The following is a 15295-nucleotide window of genomic DNA, read 5'->3' on the forward strand; positions in this document are numbered from 1 at the left end:
ACAAAACCCAGTGTGACATGGAAAGGTTTACAGAAGCGTGATGTGGGAAAAGGAGTTTCCCCGAGGCTTCTGACACTCGTGTTGAATGTATTTTCTTTGTTTTCTGTTCTGTTGTTCCTTTTTTTTTTTTTTTTTTTGTCTTGTTTCACTACATGAAGGTATGAAAACGATCCCGAACCGATCGCATCTTTTGATTGGAATATGCAAACTGTTGCACAAATACTTGGGGGGTTTTGGGGGGGTTATTTGTGACAAACACTTAAATCAAACTGATCCCTTTTTGCAGATGTCCTGTTGATCTGAGCATTATTTTGCAGTTTTGTTTGCAGTAGTACTAGAGTACCAACTTATTAATGCAATAATATGATTTATGCTGAGTAATAATGTGGAAAGTATATTTAACACGGCACACTCCGATGCTTTGGAATGAGCCAACTGGGCTTTACCCATAAATGTAATGGTACAACCTGTACTGTGTGATAGAATGGTAATTGCCAAAAAAAATTGGTTTATTTTTTATGAAAAGCTGTTTAAAAACTTAACATTCCTAATTGCCAGCCTCTGTTCACTCTGGCCTTTGCTGATCTGGAACGCATGGAACCACCTGATGTGTTGTTGTGAGATCAATTTTAGGAGGTCTACAATGATATCAGCGTTGGCTTTGTTTACAAAAGTGTTTTCATTTATTATTATTATTTTTCTTTTTTTCGCTAAAGCAAAGTGATACACAATTACATTTTTATTTTTTTCCTCTTTGTGATGAACTACATTGTGGTGGAACATTGGGGTGCTCTTTTGGGCTTCTCTGGAAAAATGAGGGTGTTGAAAGACTTCTGTGATGATTCATGTTTTGTTTTTTTTGTTTTTTTTTAATGTTGCAATGTTATTGCTAAGGCCAAAACTTGCTGATTGTGCATAATCTGCCTCTTTATTTATAGAGAAAAATAAAACTCCCGAAGTCGAAGCTTTTTTTTTTTGTTTTGTTTTTCCAGACCCTGTTTTCTAATCTATAGCAATACCATCGTGTTGAAGACATTTGTATTGAGTTTACCCAAACACCTGATACAAATGGAAAGACACCGCTTGCATCATAATCTTTTTATATATTTTTATTAGTTGCAGCAGGTCCTGGAACTTGTTGATCTGATAGATAGAAAAAAAAAAACATTTGCTTGCAGTATTGAATATATTGTGCAGACAAGATTCCCTGTTATTATGTAATCTATCATGGACAAATAGCATAGACGCCTTTCTGCTTTACCTGAACGCTTGTGACGTCACCCAGCAGCACAGGACGCTCCTGTCGATGACGTCAGCACAGGCCTTCATTAGGCCACCAGGTTTCAGCTTTTGAGTCGTGAATATTTTATATAAATATTTTTAATATTATTATTATTATTATTAGAAATATGATCTAGATGACTTCAACAACTGACCGATGTACACATGTTATAAAGTACGCATGGATCAGTGTAACTGACAATAACTTCACCAACCCGGACGTTAGTGTGTCACCCTAGCACCGGAAGTTGATAGGTAGCCATAGCAACACAGGGACGCCTGCGAGGGTCGCGTTTCTGTTTGGTAGCGGTAAGTTATGTCATCAGTTACCAGTAGCTTTGAAAATAGATTATTATTCTACATTTAGACTGACGCGACGCGGCTGAAGCATCGCTGTTGCAAGTAAAAAAATAAATAAATAAAATAAAATAAAAACGTCTTTCCGTTCAAGATCGATCACAAAAACGATTCGATTTTTATTATTATCTCTATTCTAACGACAGTATTCTACCCAAACGATGTACTGATATGTCATAAATAAATCTGATAAGTACGTTGATTACAGACAAAGCGCTAATAATAATACAACATTATCAGTATTATTATTATTATTGTTTTTGTTATTATTGTTGTTGTTATTGGTATTGTGATGTCTTTGTGACGTCAAGACTCTTACCTAATAAAACTCAGCGTTTTCGGGCATGCGGTCAGTTTACCCCCTTGAAAAAGAAGAAGGCACGTCCATACACACGCACCCACGTCAACACACACGTAGAGGACCAGAACATCTCTGCGTGACGTCACTTGGAAGTCGTCGTGGCAACACATGTACTGTTAACAGTTTGGGGAGTTCCCCATAGCTTTCCTGATATTTAGTTGTCACACGCAATCATGCAAATAGTGCAGTGAAATGACAAAGAGATAAACTCTAAAGCCCGTGCCAAGCAAAGTGGGAAGAGAGAAAAAAGTTAAAAAAAAACATAAATAAAACAAATAAAATATGTATACAAGAAACAAAAATATTTTATATATATATATATATATATATATATGTGTGTGTGTGTGTGTACACATGTACATGAACATGTGTGTGAATATAGTCCAGTTGGAAGGGGTCTAGTTACTCTTTATACTCTATAGGGATGCATTATACTCACAGGCCCTGGTCCTTATCTCAGGTGTGATGGAGAATACTGGTGGAGAGGAGGGGGAGGGGGCAGCAGGGGAGCTTAGAGGACCTGACCCCCCGGCACAAGAGGTAAAATATCTATCCCGTCCATGTGCTTCAATATAAGGCGTTGATGGGCAGATGCAACGCCTCCACTTCTAACTCTTGTCCATTGAAAGAAAATATCAACTGTTGAACTGTACGAATTTCTCTCAACACGTTCAACTTATTTCCCACTGGATTATGACATTTAAAATGGAAAAGGAGCAGGAAATGTTTTATGTGTCCGTCCTGTTGTCCAGGGCGTTTCACAGGATCAGTCTGACCCTGCAGCAGACCCCTCTGCATCCCAGTCGGCCACTGGCTCCCAGGAACCTGCTGAGGCACCCGTTACCTCAGGTCAGTCACAAGCCACAACCTGCTGCGGACACTTCAAACACTTACACCAAACACGCACAACAAGCACGAAACCACACATGGTACTGGCCAATGCCCATTCTGCAGGCGTCGCTCACCTGGCCATACTGGAACGTGGATCTCTTGCATGTCCCTCCTCAAGGATTCATCATCTCCATATTGGGTTTTTGGGAGATTTTGCCTGGGCATCTGAGGGCTTACTCTTAGGCCATGCTGTCAAACGTGAACGTAGAACGTGTGCCTGTAAACCCTCCTGGGACTTTATAATCAATGACTGAACTATACCAAACTGAACTTGAATTTACTTCCCCCATAATCATGCCATTTTCAAATCGGTTATGCTCAGTCTGCAATGCTTCAGGTATATAAAGAGATGATGTCATTAGGGATATTTGAAGACATGGCTTTTAGTTATGATGCACACTTGCCTGCTCCTTAGATCTGTAATAAGATGACTGTTTTTGTGGATATGGGAGACATGTTTACATTGCAATAGACTGAGGACCTCCTCTATCTATTTTCTACCCAGAGGCAAGGTATTCCGATTCTAAACTCATACCCGGCTTCACTGCTTTTAAACTAAGAAAATTCTGACACCGTGGACCGTAAAAACGTTTTTCGTTGAACACCGGCGGCACCTTTCGGGGTCCCCGCGTAGCCACAGAGACCTCCTGCTCTCGAGACACTTGACCCTCTCAAGCTCCGGTCCCTATCCCAGGTGTGATGGAGAATACCGGAGGAGAGGAGGGGGAGGGGGCAGCGGAGGAGCCCGGAGGGCCTCAACCCCCGGCAGAGGAGGTAGAGTGTCTCTCCTGTCTATGTGAACATATTATTCATCATTAGCGTCGATGAACATTTTGTTATTTAGTGAAAAGGTGCGACACCTAACCCGTGTCCATTGAAAGATCATATAAACTGTTGGACCGTAAGAATTTGTCTTCACACATGGATTATGGAAGTTCAAATGGAAAAGGAGTAGAAAACGTTTCTTATCTCCGCCCGCGGCGGTTCACAGGATCAGTCGGACCCCACAGCATCCCAGTCACCCACTGGTCCCCAGGAGCCTGCTGTAGGACCCGCTACCGACGGCCAGCCAGAAGATGGCACTGCCGGGGACGCCCTACAGATCGGTAAAGGATAAGTCATCTACTGTGGGGTGTGGGTGTACTGGGAGAATTAATACTCACACGAGGCGCGTGAAAGAGATGGAGGGACTTGTCCTGACGTCAGCGCAAAGTCATGTTTCTGAAGATCTAATGATCCAACCCCCCTCCCCGCTCCCTAACACAGCTGAGAACGTGATGGATCAGTGGCCGCCAGATCAGTGGCCGCCGGAGGAGACCGATGAGAGCGAGGCGAGCGAAGAGGAGCTGGTCGTTCTCGACCCCGAACACGTACGCAGCTTCTGTCATATCATATCAAACTGACTCTTCCTTCCTTAATGTATGTCCTCGTCGTGCTCGGCTAGTCGTCCCTCGGTGTCTGCCGCTCAAATGGCTTCGTCCTTTGATATTAAGTTTTTCGTCTGCTTCCAGCCCCTGGTCAGAAGGTTCCAGAACGCCCTGAAGAACCACCTCAACAAGGAGCTGGAGAGAGTCAACACCGAGCTGAGGGAAAAGGTTGGTTCTTCCCTCCTCGGATTTAAGATTTTGACGGAGCGCCACGTGATTCTCAGACGAACTCGTCGGTCCGGCATCCCCGGCGGGATCTGCAAGAAGATGACCTGTTGTCCTCACTGACCTGTGGTTGCCAAGCACCAACACACGGCAACGAATCTCTCTCTGATATCCTGTTTTGTGTTTTCTCTCCCGCCGCCTCTAGAGTTCAGCAGAGAAGATGGAGGCCACCCAGCTGCAGGATCTGACCGAAGAGCTGTACCACGTGCAGGAGAAGCTGGCCAGGCTGCAGGTCAGCCTGGAGGAGCAGCACCAGACCACCATGCGCGAGGCGTCCGAACACCGCAAAGCCCAGGATCAGCTGGAGGCCATGAAGAGCCACCACCACAACGTGGCCAACCAGGCCAGCAGCGAGAGGACGCACGGTGAGGCCGGGTCGCTGAGGCGCCACCCGGGGCCATAACCCGAGGCTAAACCAAGGGCGGTCCCAAGAGAGTCCGAAGGTCTACCCCCCAACGGCCAAAAAGGTGCCGTTTTGAATAACGCAGACCCGTGTGTGCCCTTCCTTCGCAGTGACCCAGCTGCAGGTGGAGGTGGACAACTTGACGCAGCGCCTCTTCTACATGCAGGAGGTCAACAAGGACCTGCGCTCCGACATCAAGGCCATGACGAGCGCCACGCGCAAAGCACAGGCCGAGCAGACGGAGGCCCAGATAGCCAAACACAAGCAGGTCAGGATCCTCACGTCGGACACCTCAAGCCGCGCAGGCCCTTTTGGGTGCACTTCATTAAGGGATAACTGACTTGAAAAAAAAGATGCAGTCACAATACATTCTTCTAAATATGATTTCATGAAGTGATCCATGTGGAAATAAAAACTCCCCCCCCCCGATGCCTCCAGGAGTTGTATGTGGAGCGTCTGACGAAGGTCATGGACAGACTGACGGAGCAGATCGCCCTGTACGAGGCCCAGACTCTGTCCCAAGGGAAAGAAACACAAGCGGCCAAAGAGGCGTTTTCTGAGGTGAGCCAAAGCACATTGCTGCGCGAGACCTTAATCATTGTCCCTCAGTCTGCCAAGGGCAACAAAAGGGGGTGATGGTGCGAAGACACGACTGACTGCTTCACATGTTGTGACCGTTTTCCCCTTGGAAACATTTGGAAAGATTAACTGGAAGTTTCTGATAAAGGGCACAATTATTTAAGGGTCAATATTATGACACCCTTATAATGATGACATCACTTAACCGGGGGCGCCTGGCGGGGCCGCCCTGCGTCCCGGGCCGGTTGCCGCAGGTGGAAGGACGCCCCCTTGTGCTGGAGGTGGACAACCACCTACTGCCTGTGTGTGAGTTTCAGTGTGTGGGTTCCTCTTGCAGATTTGGGGAATGGTCTTGGGGAGTCAAGGAACTATATTGTTTGTCTGTGGAAAAAAATCTCCCTGAACAACCTCCCCATAACAGAAAAAAAACTTGAAGAAGAAATGATTATATTTTAATGGTGATCTTCATCCACATCCAAATTTGCAAGATACAACCAAATATGACATCCAGGGGCATCTTGTTCTTGGCACCCCAAGTTGCCCCCTCTCCCCCTGAAACGTCATTTGCACTGACTTGGTAGAGGCATCCTGTGCTTTCTAGTAATGAAGTGTGTGTGTGTGTGCGCGCGCAGGCTCAAATGGAGATGGAGGCCCTGGCCGTGGAGCGGAAGCAGCTCCTCCAGCACTGGGACAGCAGCCTCATCGCCATGAGGAAGCGAGACGAAGCTTTCACCGCGATGCAGGAGGCCATCCAGTGAGCAGCAGGGTGGCTGTGTGTGAACACGTGTGAAGTTGGAATGTTTGATAGTAAATATTTAAAGTGCAAGGAACCCCGCGGGGGAGACGGGTGACGTCACAGCCCGTTTCTTTCCACAGTCGGCGGTGCAGGGTAAGCGGTGAACCGGACGCGTTCATCACGTTCTGGCTTTTTTTCCCGCCTTCCCTTCCAGCACGGTGAAGCAGCAGGCGCGCTTGCTGGACAGCGAGGTGGAGGGCCTGCGGAAGTGCATCACCACCGAGGAGGAACACAACGAGGAGCTGACCATGCAACTCAACCGCAACCAGCTGGACGCCGCCAACTCCAAGAAGCTGATCACCGAGAGCCAGGCCATGCTGGAGGTGCTGCAGGGGACCTACAGCACCTACGGCCACACGCTGCACGAGACGGACAACGCCCTCATCAGGCTCAACAAGGTAGCGGCCTAAGCTGTCGCTGGTGGAGAACTTTCTCGTAAACCAACGGCGATTGTCTCGACCGTCTATTAAATTGACGGCGCGTCTCCATTCACTCGCTGGGGGCCGGTTTGGAAGCCAAAAACACGGCGGCCTGGTCGCTGGTTCCCCCCTCGTTTCTTCACTTTTTTTTCCCCCGCCCTCCCTCGTAACCTCTCACACTTCCTCATCCCCTTCCTAGGAGTCCAACTCACAGCAGTCGAGGGTGACCTCCCTGAGGAAGCATCTGGAGGCGGAGAGCAGCATGCGCCTGGAGCTGGAGGAGAGGATCATGATGCAGATACAGGACGAGCTGACACACGACAAGGCCGCCAAGTACTCCCAGCGCCTGACCAGCAAGGTGGTCAACCGCAAGAAGGAGAGGGTAGGAACACCTGGGAGAGCCACCGGACATCCTGGGGAAGTACAGTCCCAAATGTGCCCTTGGTCGTTATTATTTTGTTTAAAGAAAATCCTGTATTTGATACCTTAGGACAGTGGACTTGAGTTATCAAGGTGCCTCCATGTCCATGGAGGCACTGTTTTGCGATGCTGGGTTCTATAATCTGGCATTACTTTCCAATAAATGGGGAAAAAAAGGCCACGTTTAAAATTGGGCATCCGATACAGTTTGGGTCATTTTTGGCCGTTTTTTTGGGATTTCCTCTTGGGCGAATCTGTACGTCACAGTAACCTGGACCCTTGCGAATCAGTTTGCCCCTCCCCCCCTCAGATCGCCCAGCTGTGGCAGCTGGAGACGGAGCTGGCAGCGGTGGTGGTGGAGAACAGCGAGGCCACCCAGCATCTGGGCGGCCTGGCCTCGGCCATGGAGGTCCTGGAGCGGGAGATCGCGGAGCGCAACAAGGTCATCAGCGCCAACCAGGCCAAGATCGCCGGCCAGCTCGCCATCATGGAGCGCAAGCAGACCACCATCAACAGCTACAACATGAAGATCCAGCAGATGGCCACCCGCCTCGGGGTAAGCCGAGGGTCCCAACGGGGATGTTCACAGGGAGAGCTGCCATTCTTATAGGAGACCAGGTCGTTTTAAAAGTTAAAGGCATTTTGGATTGTTGACAAACTGCTTGAGAATGGAAAGGATTATTGATACTCTCAAAAAATATGTCTTCTTATTTTCGGCAGAGATTAGAAAGCATGGGCCTGCTGGAAACATGGGCCGTCTCGGAGTAGGAAATTGAGACGAGGGAATTGGTCCTTAAAGCTCGCAAATGCGAAGAGTGGCTTTAGGTTTGGATTTTAGGCGGACTTACTGTATAGGACTTTTTTTTTTTTTTTTTTACTCGTCAAACTTTTAGAGCGATTCCTAGAAGGGATTCTTGATAAATATGAGCCTGGGGCCTGGTTTGTCTGGGGTCTACCAATCTGTATCACAGATCTCTCCTATGTACATACGTATTTCCTTTTGTGAGCTGGGCAAAACTAAAAACAAAATTGCGCTCATGTCAAACGCGTAAAAGCTGTGTGTGTGTGTGTGTGTGTGTGTGTGTGTGTGTGTGTGTGCGTGTGCGTGTGTGTGTGTGTGTGTGCTCGTGGTCTCCTTGGCCTTCCAGAGCGAAGACAAGAGCCCGCTGCAGATCCAGGTGGAGTCTCTGAGCGAGAAGCTGGAGGAGCTGGACGAGATCATGAAGAAGGACCGCCTGGCCTGGATGAAGCAGCAGCAGATCCTGGTGTCGCAGAGCCACGAGAGGCAGGCCAACGTGGAGTTCAAATTCAAACTGCAGACCAAGTACTCGCTGCTGCAGCAGACCAAGATCCGCACGGAGGGTGGGCTACAAAACACACACCTGCACGCACGCACATTCCACACGCACTTTTCACCTTTTTATCGACCAATGTGAATTGTTTTCACAGAGATTCATTCTTTGTTGTTAATTTATTTGGTTAAATGTATATTGTCTCATACATTTATTATTTCTATTGTTTTTTTACTTTAAGATTATTGCACATCCACATTTTTTTTTTATTATTCATTGGTCATTTTCAGGTTTATTGTTAGGTTTATTTTTATTTGTATTTATTTTTTGCTTTACTGAATATTTACGGTTCTATCTGCTAGTTGATTAGGTTAAATGTAGATTGCCAATTTTTCAGAAATGTATTTTAAATCTTTACGAATATATTTTAATAATATATTAAATTTTTTATTCTTATTATGTTTTATATAATCTATCTATCTACCTATCTATCTATCTATCTGTCTGGTTGTCTGTCTGTCTGTCTGTCTGTCTGTCTGTCTGTCTGTCTGTCTGTCTATCTATCTATCTCTATCTCTCTATCTGTCTGTCTGTCTGTCTGTCTGTCTGTCTGTCACTCTATCTATCTATCCATCGTTAACCGCCGCCCCCTGCAGGTGAGATCGAGACGGAGCACCGTGAGCAGGGGGATCTGGACAGCCACATGAAGACGCTGCGAGGGGACCTGGTGAAGCTGAAATGCCAGCTGAACAAGAACGGACACCTGCAGCAGGCGCTGGAACAGGACAACACCCTGATGGAGTCGGACTTCCTGCACCGGCTCAAGGTCGGATCGCCTTGCCCATCTTTGTAACGGCGCATCGGGGCGGCGGCTGGCGGTCGCCCAGAGCCACCATCCGTCCGCATTGTGGTTTATGTTGTGATGTGTTCAGGAGGCAGAGCGGGACTCTGTGGCGATGCAGATGAGGCTGGAGAAAGCCCTGGAGGAGAAGGAGAGACTGGTCAACATCCTGGTGGAAGCCGAGTCAGTCCTAATCCGTCCCCCGGACCGTTTTTAGAAAAGGCCGATCGTGTTTTGGTCGCGTGTCGCGCTGCCGTTTCAAGGTCCTCGATGTGCTCGTCCGCAGGCGTCAGATCATGCTCTGGGAGAAGAAGATCCAGCTGGTGAGGGAGACCCGCCTGGCTGTGGACTCGGACATCGTCCAGGGGGAGATGCACGCCATGAAAGCCGAGATCCACCGCATGGAGGTGAGTACGGCGGCAGCTCCCACGGCGCGGAGGTAGACACACTGATGGGTTCTGGATCTGGTTCTGGTTCTGGCAAGACCAGGTCCAGCACCGAATGTCCAAAGAAATATCTCTTCTCGTCTCTTTTTCATCTCAAGCAATAGAAATGATTGAACGAAAGGGGGTCACCTGTTGAATAGATCATCAATCTGCTTCTCCTGTGTGTGCATATTACGACTGTCACAGCTGTGACATTTTAGTTGACTATTAATTGTCGCACGAGCAATTGCGGTTATTTATTCATTTATTAATGATTTGGGTGAACAGTTAATTTTCCTCTACTGATATTGTAAATTTCCAAATGGATCTTGTTTGTTTATTTAAAGATTATTTTTATTGTGTATTGTACATGTTAAAGTAAATTCTTATTGTTTATTGTATATTTGTAGGTTGATGACAGTTTTTATTCGTTTTATATGTGTGCTGTGACACTGTAATTTCTCTTTAATTATCAATTGCAGTCATTTGAATTTGAATTGGGTGTTTATCTTACCGTTGGAAGTGTAATTCACGCTCTACGTACAGTATATGACAAGTTACGTGTCCCTGTATCCCTGCAGGTGCGGTACAGCCACCTGCTGAAGCAGCAGGAGCGGCTGCTGAGGGAGAGCGAGGCCACGGTGGCTCGCAGGGAGAGCATCGTGATGCAGAGCCAGAACCAGACCCGGGCCGGGAAGAACCAGAACACGGCCAGCGACGTGAACCGTGCCGTGCTGGGCCTGAGACGCAGCATCCAGGACCTGCGCAAGGTAGTGTGTGTGTGTGCGTGCGTGCGTGCGTGCGTGCGTGCGTGCGTGCGTGTGTGTATTGCTGCATCCCAAATCGCCGACTACAGCACACCCACAGTACTTGGGTCTGTGACTGTGAATACATGTACAGTGCTGCTAGAAAGTTTGTATAATTTTGCTCAATAAATAAAGAGAAAAGTACAAGCTTTTTTGGGAGTTTTCAGTACCTAGATCAAGTTGTGATTTATATTTTTGGTCAAATTTACGCAGAACTTCGGAAACTTCTAAAGGCTTCACAAACTTTCCAGCACAACTGTATTTCCAGGTACCAGGTGACAGAGTTGTGTGTGTGTGTGTGTGTGTGTGTGTGTGTGTGTGTGTGTGTGTGTGTGTGTGTGTGTGTGTGTGTGTGTGTGTGTGTGTGTGTGTGTGTGTGTTTGTGTGTGTGTTTGCGTGTGTGTGCGTTTGCGTGTGTGTGTGTTTGCGTGTGTGTGCGTGTGTGCGTGTGTGTGTTTCCAGCAAGGGACTGATTGTGACCAGATGATCAAGACGCTACAGGACACCAAGTCGAGTCTGAGCGAGTCTCTGAAGCAGAAGCAGCACAATGTGACGGAGATGCGACGGAGCCGTGCCGGCATGATGCCCGAGCTGCTTGGCCTCCAGGACACCAAGGAGCTGGTACATTTACACATGGAGTTCAACTTGTCCACAGTTTAGTTTGCAAAAGTCAAACTTTTATTTGTGTAATTCTAATTGTATATATTTATTTATTTATATATTTATATATTTGTGTGTGTGTGTGTGTGTGTGTGTGTGTGTGTGTGTGTGTGTGTGTTTATTCTTTTATTTTTTAATTTTATTTATATATACTGTATATAATTTTTTATCAATATATGATTAAGAGTTTTCAATTTTTTATTTGCTTGGGAAAATGTCATCTTTTAGCACCCTCCTTTAGTTGAAGTATTTTTCATTACAGTTATAACTACATTATATTTACATATTATTATTGTTATTAGTGATACTACTATATCACTACTTGTGTTACTAATATTATTACTACAATATAATGCCACATTTTTTTCTCTACTTTATTTGTTACTATTATTATTATTATTATTATTATTATTATTATTATTATTATTATTATTATTATAAGCATAGTCAGCTGTAGACCTGGCACTTCCTGGTAACCTTTCTTTACAGAAGTGAAGAATATTAGTGTTAAAGTTAAATTGTTATAAACTTGTTCATGGACGGACTAACAGAGGAAGACAAATACTTTAGGTTAATAAAGTATTTAATCTTTATTAATTTTTTTAAAATTAATAAGATTATTAAAAAATTTATTAAAAGGAGCAGTTTCGGTGTAACAACACAACAGAGTGCCACAGAGGAAGTGCTCAGTTCTTCCTGGAGAGCAGACTTTTTGAATACAGTTTTCTTGGAATGGCGGAGTTGACGAGTCGTTGGGTTGTCGCACAGCAGATGTTGCGACGTCTCTGCATGGGTCCTGCTGATGAGACAGTTTCGCTGATGGGGCAGTTTCGTTGAGACAGATCATTGGTTGAAGTTCCCTTATCTGATGGTTGGGACATGTTGCCTCTCTCCTCTTCACATTAAGGGACAGAAAGTGACTAGTTCATGTCTTTTTTAAGACATGAACTCTATTTAGCCTTTAGAAGAAAAGCAAAGTACACAGACCTTGTACAAAAGTTCATGTGAAAAGTACAGCAAAACATAGACATATAAAATTCTTATAACAATTTGTTTTTTTGTTTTTTTTTTCCAATTCAGTGGCTTATTAGTCTTATCTTATCTTTTTTTTCTATAAATGTGAGAGATTGCCAAAATAAAACTAAAATATATCCATTCCTCTCTTCTCCAGAACCAGCTTCGCCTGGTCGCGCTGCAGAACCGCGGCAAGCGTCTGCAGGCGGCCTCCGAGGGCCGCTGTTCGCCGGCGTGGACCCGGGAGGTGGCGGAGGTGGCGCTGCAGCGGCAGACGGAGCGGGCGCAGGCCATCAGCACCATCGTGTACCGCGTCTCCGAGGAGCTCCCCCAGCACCAGGGGGCGCTGCGCAGGCTCAGGCTGCTGATGGCCTCCTGCCCCCTGGTGCTGGAGCCCTGAATCCTGGGCTCCTGGGGTCCCCTGGGGTCCTGGAGTCCTGGGGTCCTGGAGTCCTGGGGTCCTGGAGTCCTGGAGCCATGGAGTCCTGCAAGTTTGTTTGAATGTTGTTTTGTCTTGTTGAGGGTGAGAGGAGAGAGAGAGAGAGAGAGCGAGAGAGAATTAAGGGTAAATACAAAGTGAAATGAGTTCTCAGCTGAGGGGAACAAACAGAAACAGAGGGACGTGAAGTCTGCGTCTGTTTTACGTTTATGCTTCGTCTTGTTAATCCTGCCTTGGGGTAAAATTAATAAGGGAAACTAAATAAAGAGTACGCATGGAACCCTGATAGACAAAGGTTGTTTTTTTTTTTTTTAATTCTGTTGACTCCTTGGGAACTATCATTCCAGTAAGGAGGGAACTGGACTGACTGACTATTACCGAGGACGCTTTCAAAAGCACCAAAGTCTCCCGGCGCCCCATGAAGCGGAGCCAGGGCGAGAGGTTCGCGTTTCACTGCATCCGAAGCTCTTAGATAGGAATCACTTTGGCCTCGGGGGTTTTTGTCCGTGATCGTGCCCGACCGCGGGATCCTCGGGTGGCCGTCGGTCGAATTACGTCCCGAGTTTGGCGTCGCAAAATAGTGTCACTGAAAACAGAGGAGAACCCGCTTCTTTATTTTTATTTTCTCCAGAACAGCGGCGAGTAGTTTTGCCAGAACCTGTTGTAAAACGGGAACGCGTCCCGGAGCCTCGAACGGACGTCACAGCCTTTCACGCGTGGAATCCGACTCCGTAGGAATGAATGGACTTCTGGTTCGATCTTGTGGTTTTATATGTGAAGATGGCTTGACGCTCTGCAGGAATCCAGTCTGACTGTTAAGTGTAAAACCTGCTTTTAACGCTGATAAAATACAAAACGCCACGCAATGTGACATTTGAGCAAACTTCCCCCTTCAAACTATTCATTCCCCCATTGCACACTACACACTTATTCCCTATTATTTATTATATATTTTTAATTTAACCTTCATTTCAATTGTTAAGCCACATTGAGACTGAGATTACGATTGAGCGCCGCGGGAGCTGCCGCCGTACTCACCTCCATGCGGTGGATCTCGGCCTCTATGGCGTCCATCTCCCCCTGGACGATGTCCGAGTCCACAGCCAGGCGGGTCTCCCTCACCAGCTGGATCTTCATCTCCCAGAGCATGATCTGACGCCTGCGGACAGGCACATCGAAACCCTTGAAACGGCGGCGCGACACGCGACCTCTTAAATGAATAAAGTATTTATAATTAAGGGGATTAATAAAGTGTATCTTTCACTTCTTCATTAGATACTGTACAGACTTATGAACATACATATTACATATATTTTGTTTATGGATATTTCTTGCTTTTCTTTTTGCTTTTTTTGAATTAGGTCATATCTTTTATTGAAAATGCCATTATATTTTCCTCTTCTCTTTAATATTCCACTGCACCATACTTGCACCAAAATTATTTTGAATGTTGTTTTTGGGATTAATGCAAATGATCCAATTTGCCTGTTTTCCTCTTTCACTTTTGCTGGCCGTTTCCACCCCCTCAGCTTGTTATTAGGTTATTATTTCTAACATGGGACCTGCGTCACTTTCCAAGGTGTGGAGTAGAACTGGAGAAACCGGTGGATATTACGGGCTGTTATATTTTTTTATTTTTTTATTTATCGAATTAATTTCTTTCTATTAAACTGCGATGCATGAAGCAACATTGTTTTTGAACATTTCAAGAAAATTCCACTATGTTAATCACTAATTTGATCGTGCTATGTGGGTTGGGGATGAACTACGGAGGCATGTTTGGAACTGTATTCAAATGTTAATTAAAATTGGGTAATGGAAATTAGATTCCATTCCAATGGTAAATATTTACTACTAAAGTCGTTTTAGGTATGAATAAAGTCTTACCTTCTCACGTAATTTATACACAGATCAGCCACAACATTAAAACCACTGACAGGTGAAGTGAATTACATTGCTCATCTCATTCCAATGGCTCCTGTCAGGTGGTGGGATGTATTAGGCAACAAGTGAACAGTCAGTTCTTGAAGTCGATGTGTTGGAAGCAGCGTAAGGATCTGAGTCACTTTGACAAGGAGCACATTGTGATGCTAGACGACTGGGTCAGAGCATCTCCAAAACCACAGGTCTTGTGGGGTGTTCCTGGTATGCAGTGGGTAGTACCTACCAAAAGTGGTCCAAGGAAGGACAACCGCTGAACTAGTCAGTCAGAATGTCCACGCTGACCCCGGTCGACCGCTAAAAGCACCTACAATGGGCATGTGAGCATCAGAACTGGACCATGCAGCAATGGAAGAAGGTGGCCTGGTCTGATGAATCTTGTTTTCTTCTGCATCATGTGGATTGCCAGGTGCATGTGCATCATTTCCCTGGGGAAGAGATGGCACCAGGATGCACTATGGGAAGGAGGCAAGCCGGCAGAGGCAGTGTGATGATCTGGAGAATGTTCTGCTGGGAAACCTTGGGTCCTGGCATTCATGTGGATGTTATTTGACACGTACCACCTTCCTTAACATTGTTGCAGACCAAGTACACCCCTTCCTGGTGACGGTATTCCCTGATGGCAGCGGCCTCTTTCAGCAGGATAATGCGCCCTGCCACACTGAAAACACTGTTCAGGAATGGTTTGAGGAACATGACAAAGAGTTCAAGATGTTGA

The 15295-nt window shown here is 46.1% G+C and overlaps 1 protein-coding gene across 1 annotated transcript; it reads left to right on the forward strand.

Moving 5' to 3' along the window:
- Window positions 1-2464: 2464 nt before the first annotated feature.
- Window positions 2465-12597, forward strand: ccdc40 (coiled-coil domain 40 molecular ruler complex subunit; the record flags this gene model as incomplete). The annotated part of the gene is made up of 20 exons (XM_079998907.1): window positions 2465-2539; window positions 2752-2848; window positions 3585-3664; window positions 3882-3996; window positions 4157-4260; window positions 4402-4485; window positions 4688-4907; window positions 5056-5213; window positions 5384-5506; window positions 6157-6278; window positions 6475-6718; window positions 6939-7121; window positions 7470-7715; window positions 8308-8521; window positions 9108-9277; window positions 9384-9475; window positions 9579-9699; window positions 10299-10487; window positions 10986-11144; window positions 12355-12597. The coding sequence occupies 20 exons, from the start codon at window positions 2465-2467 to the stop codon at window positions 12595-12597; spliced, it is 3039 nt and encodes a 1012-aa protein (XP_079855033.1).
- Window positions 12598-15295: the final 2698 nt, after the last annotated feature.

The sequence above is a fragment of the Zeus faber genome (genome assembly GCF_960531495.2).
Source record: "Zeus faber genome assembly, chromosome: 4".
NCBI classification, from domain to species: domain Eukaryota; kingdom Metazoa; phylum Chordata; class Actinopteri; order Zeiformes; family Zeidae; genus Zeus; species Zeus faber.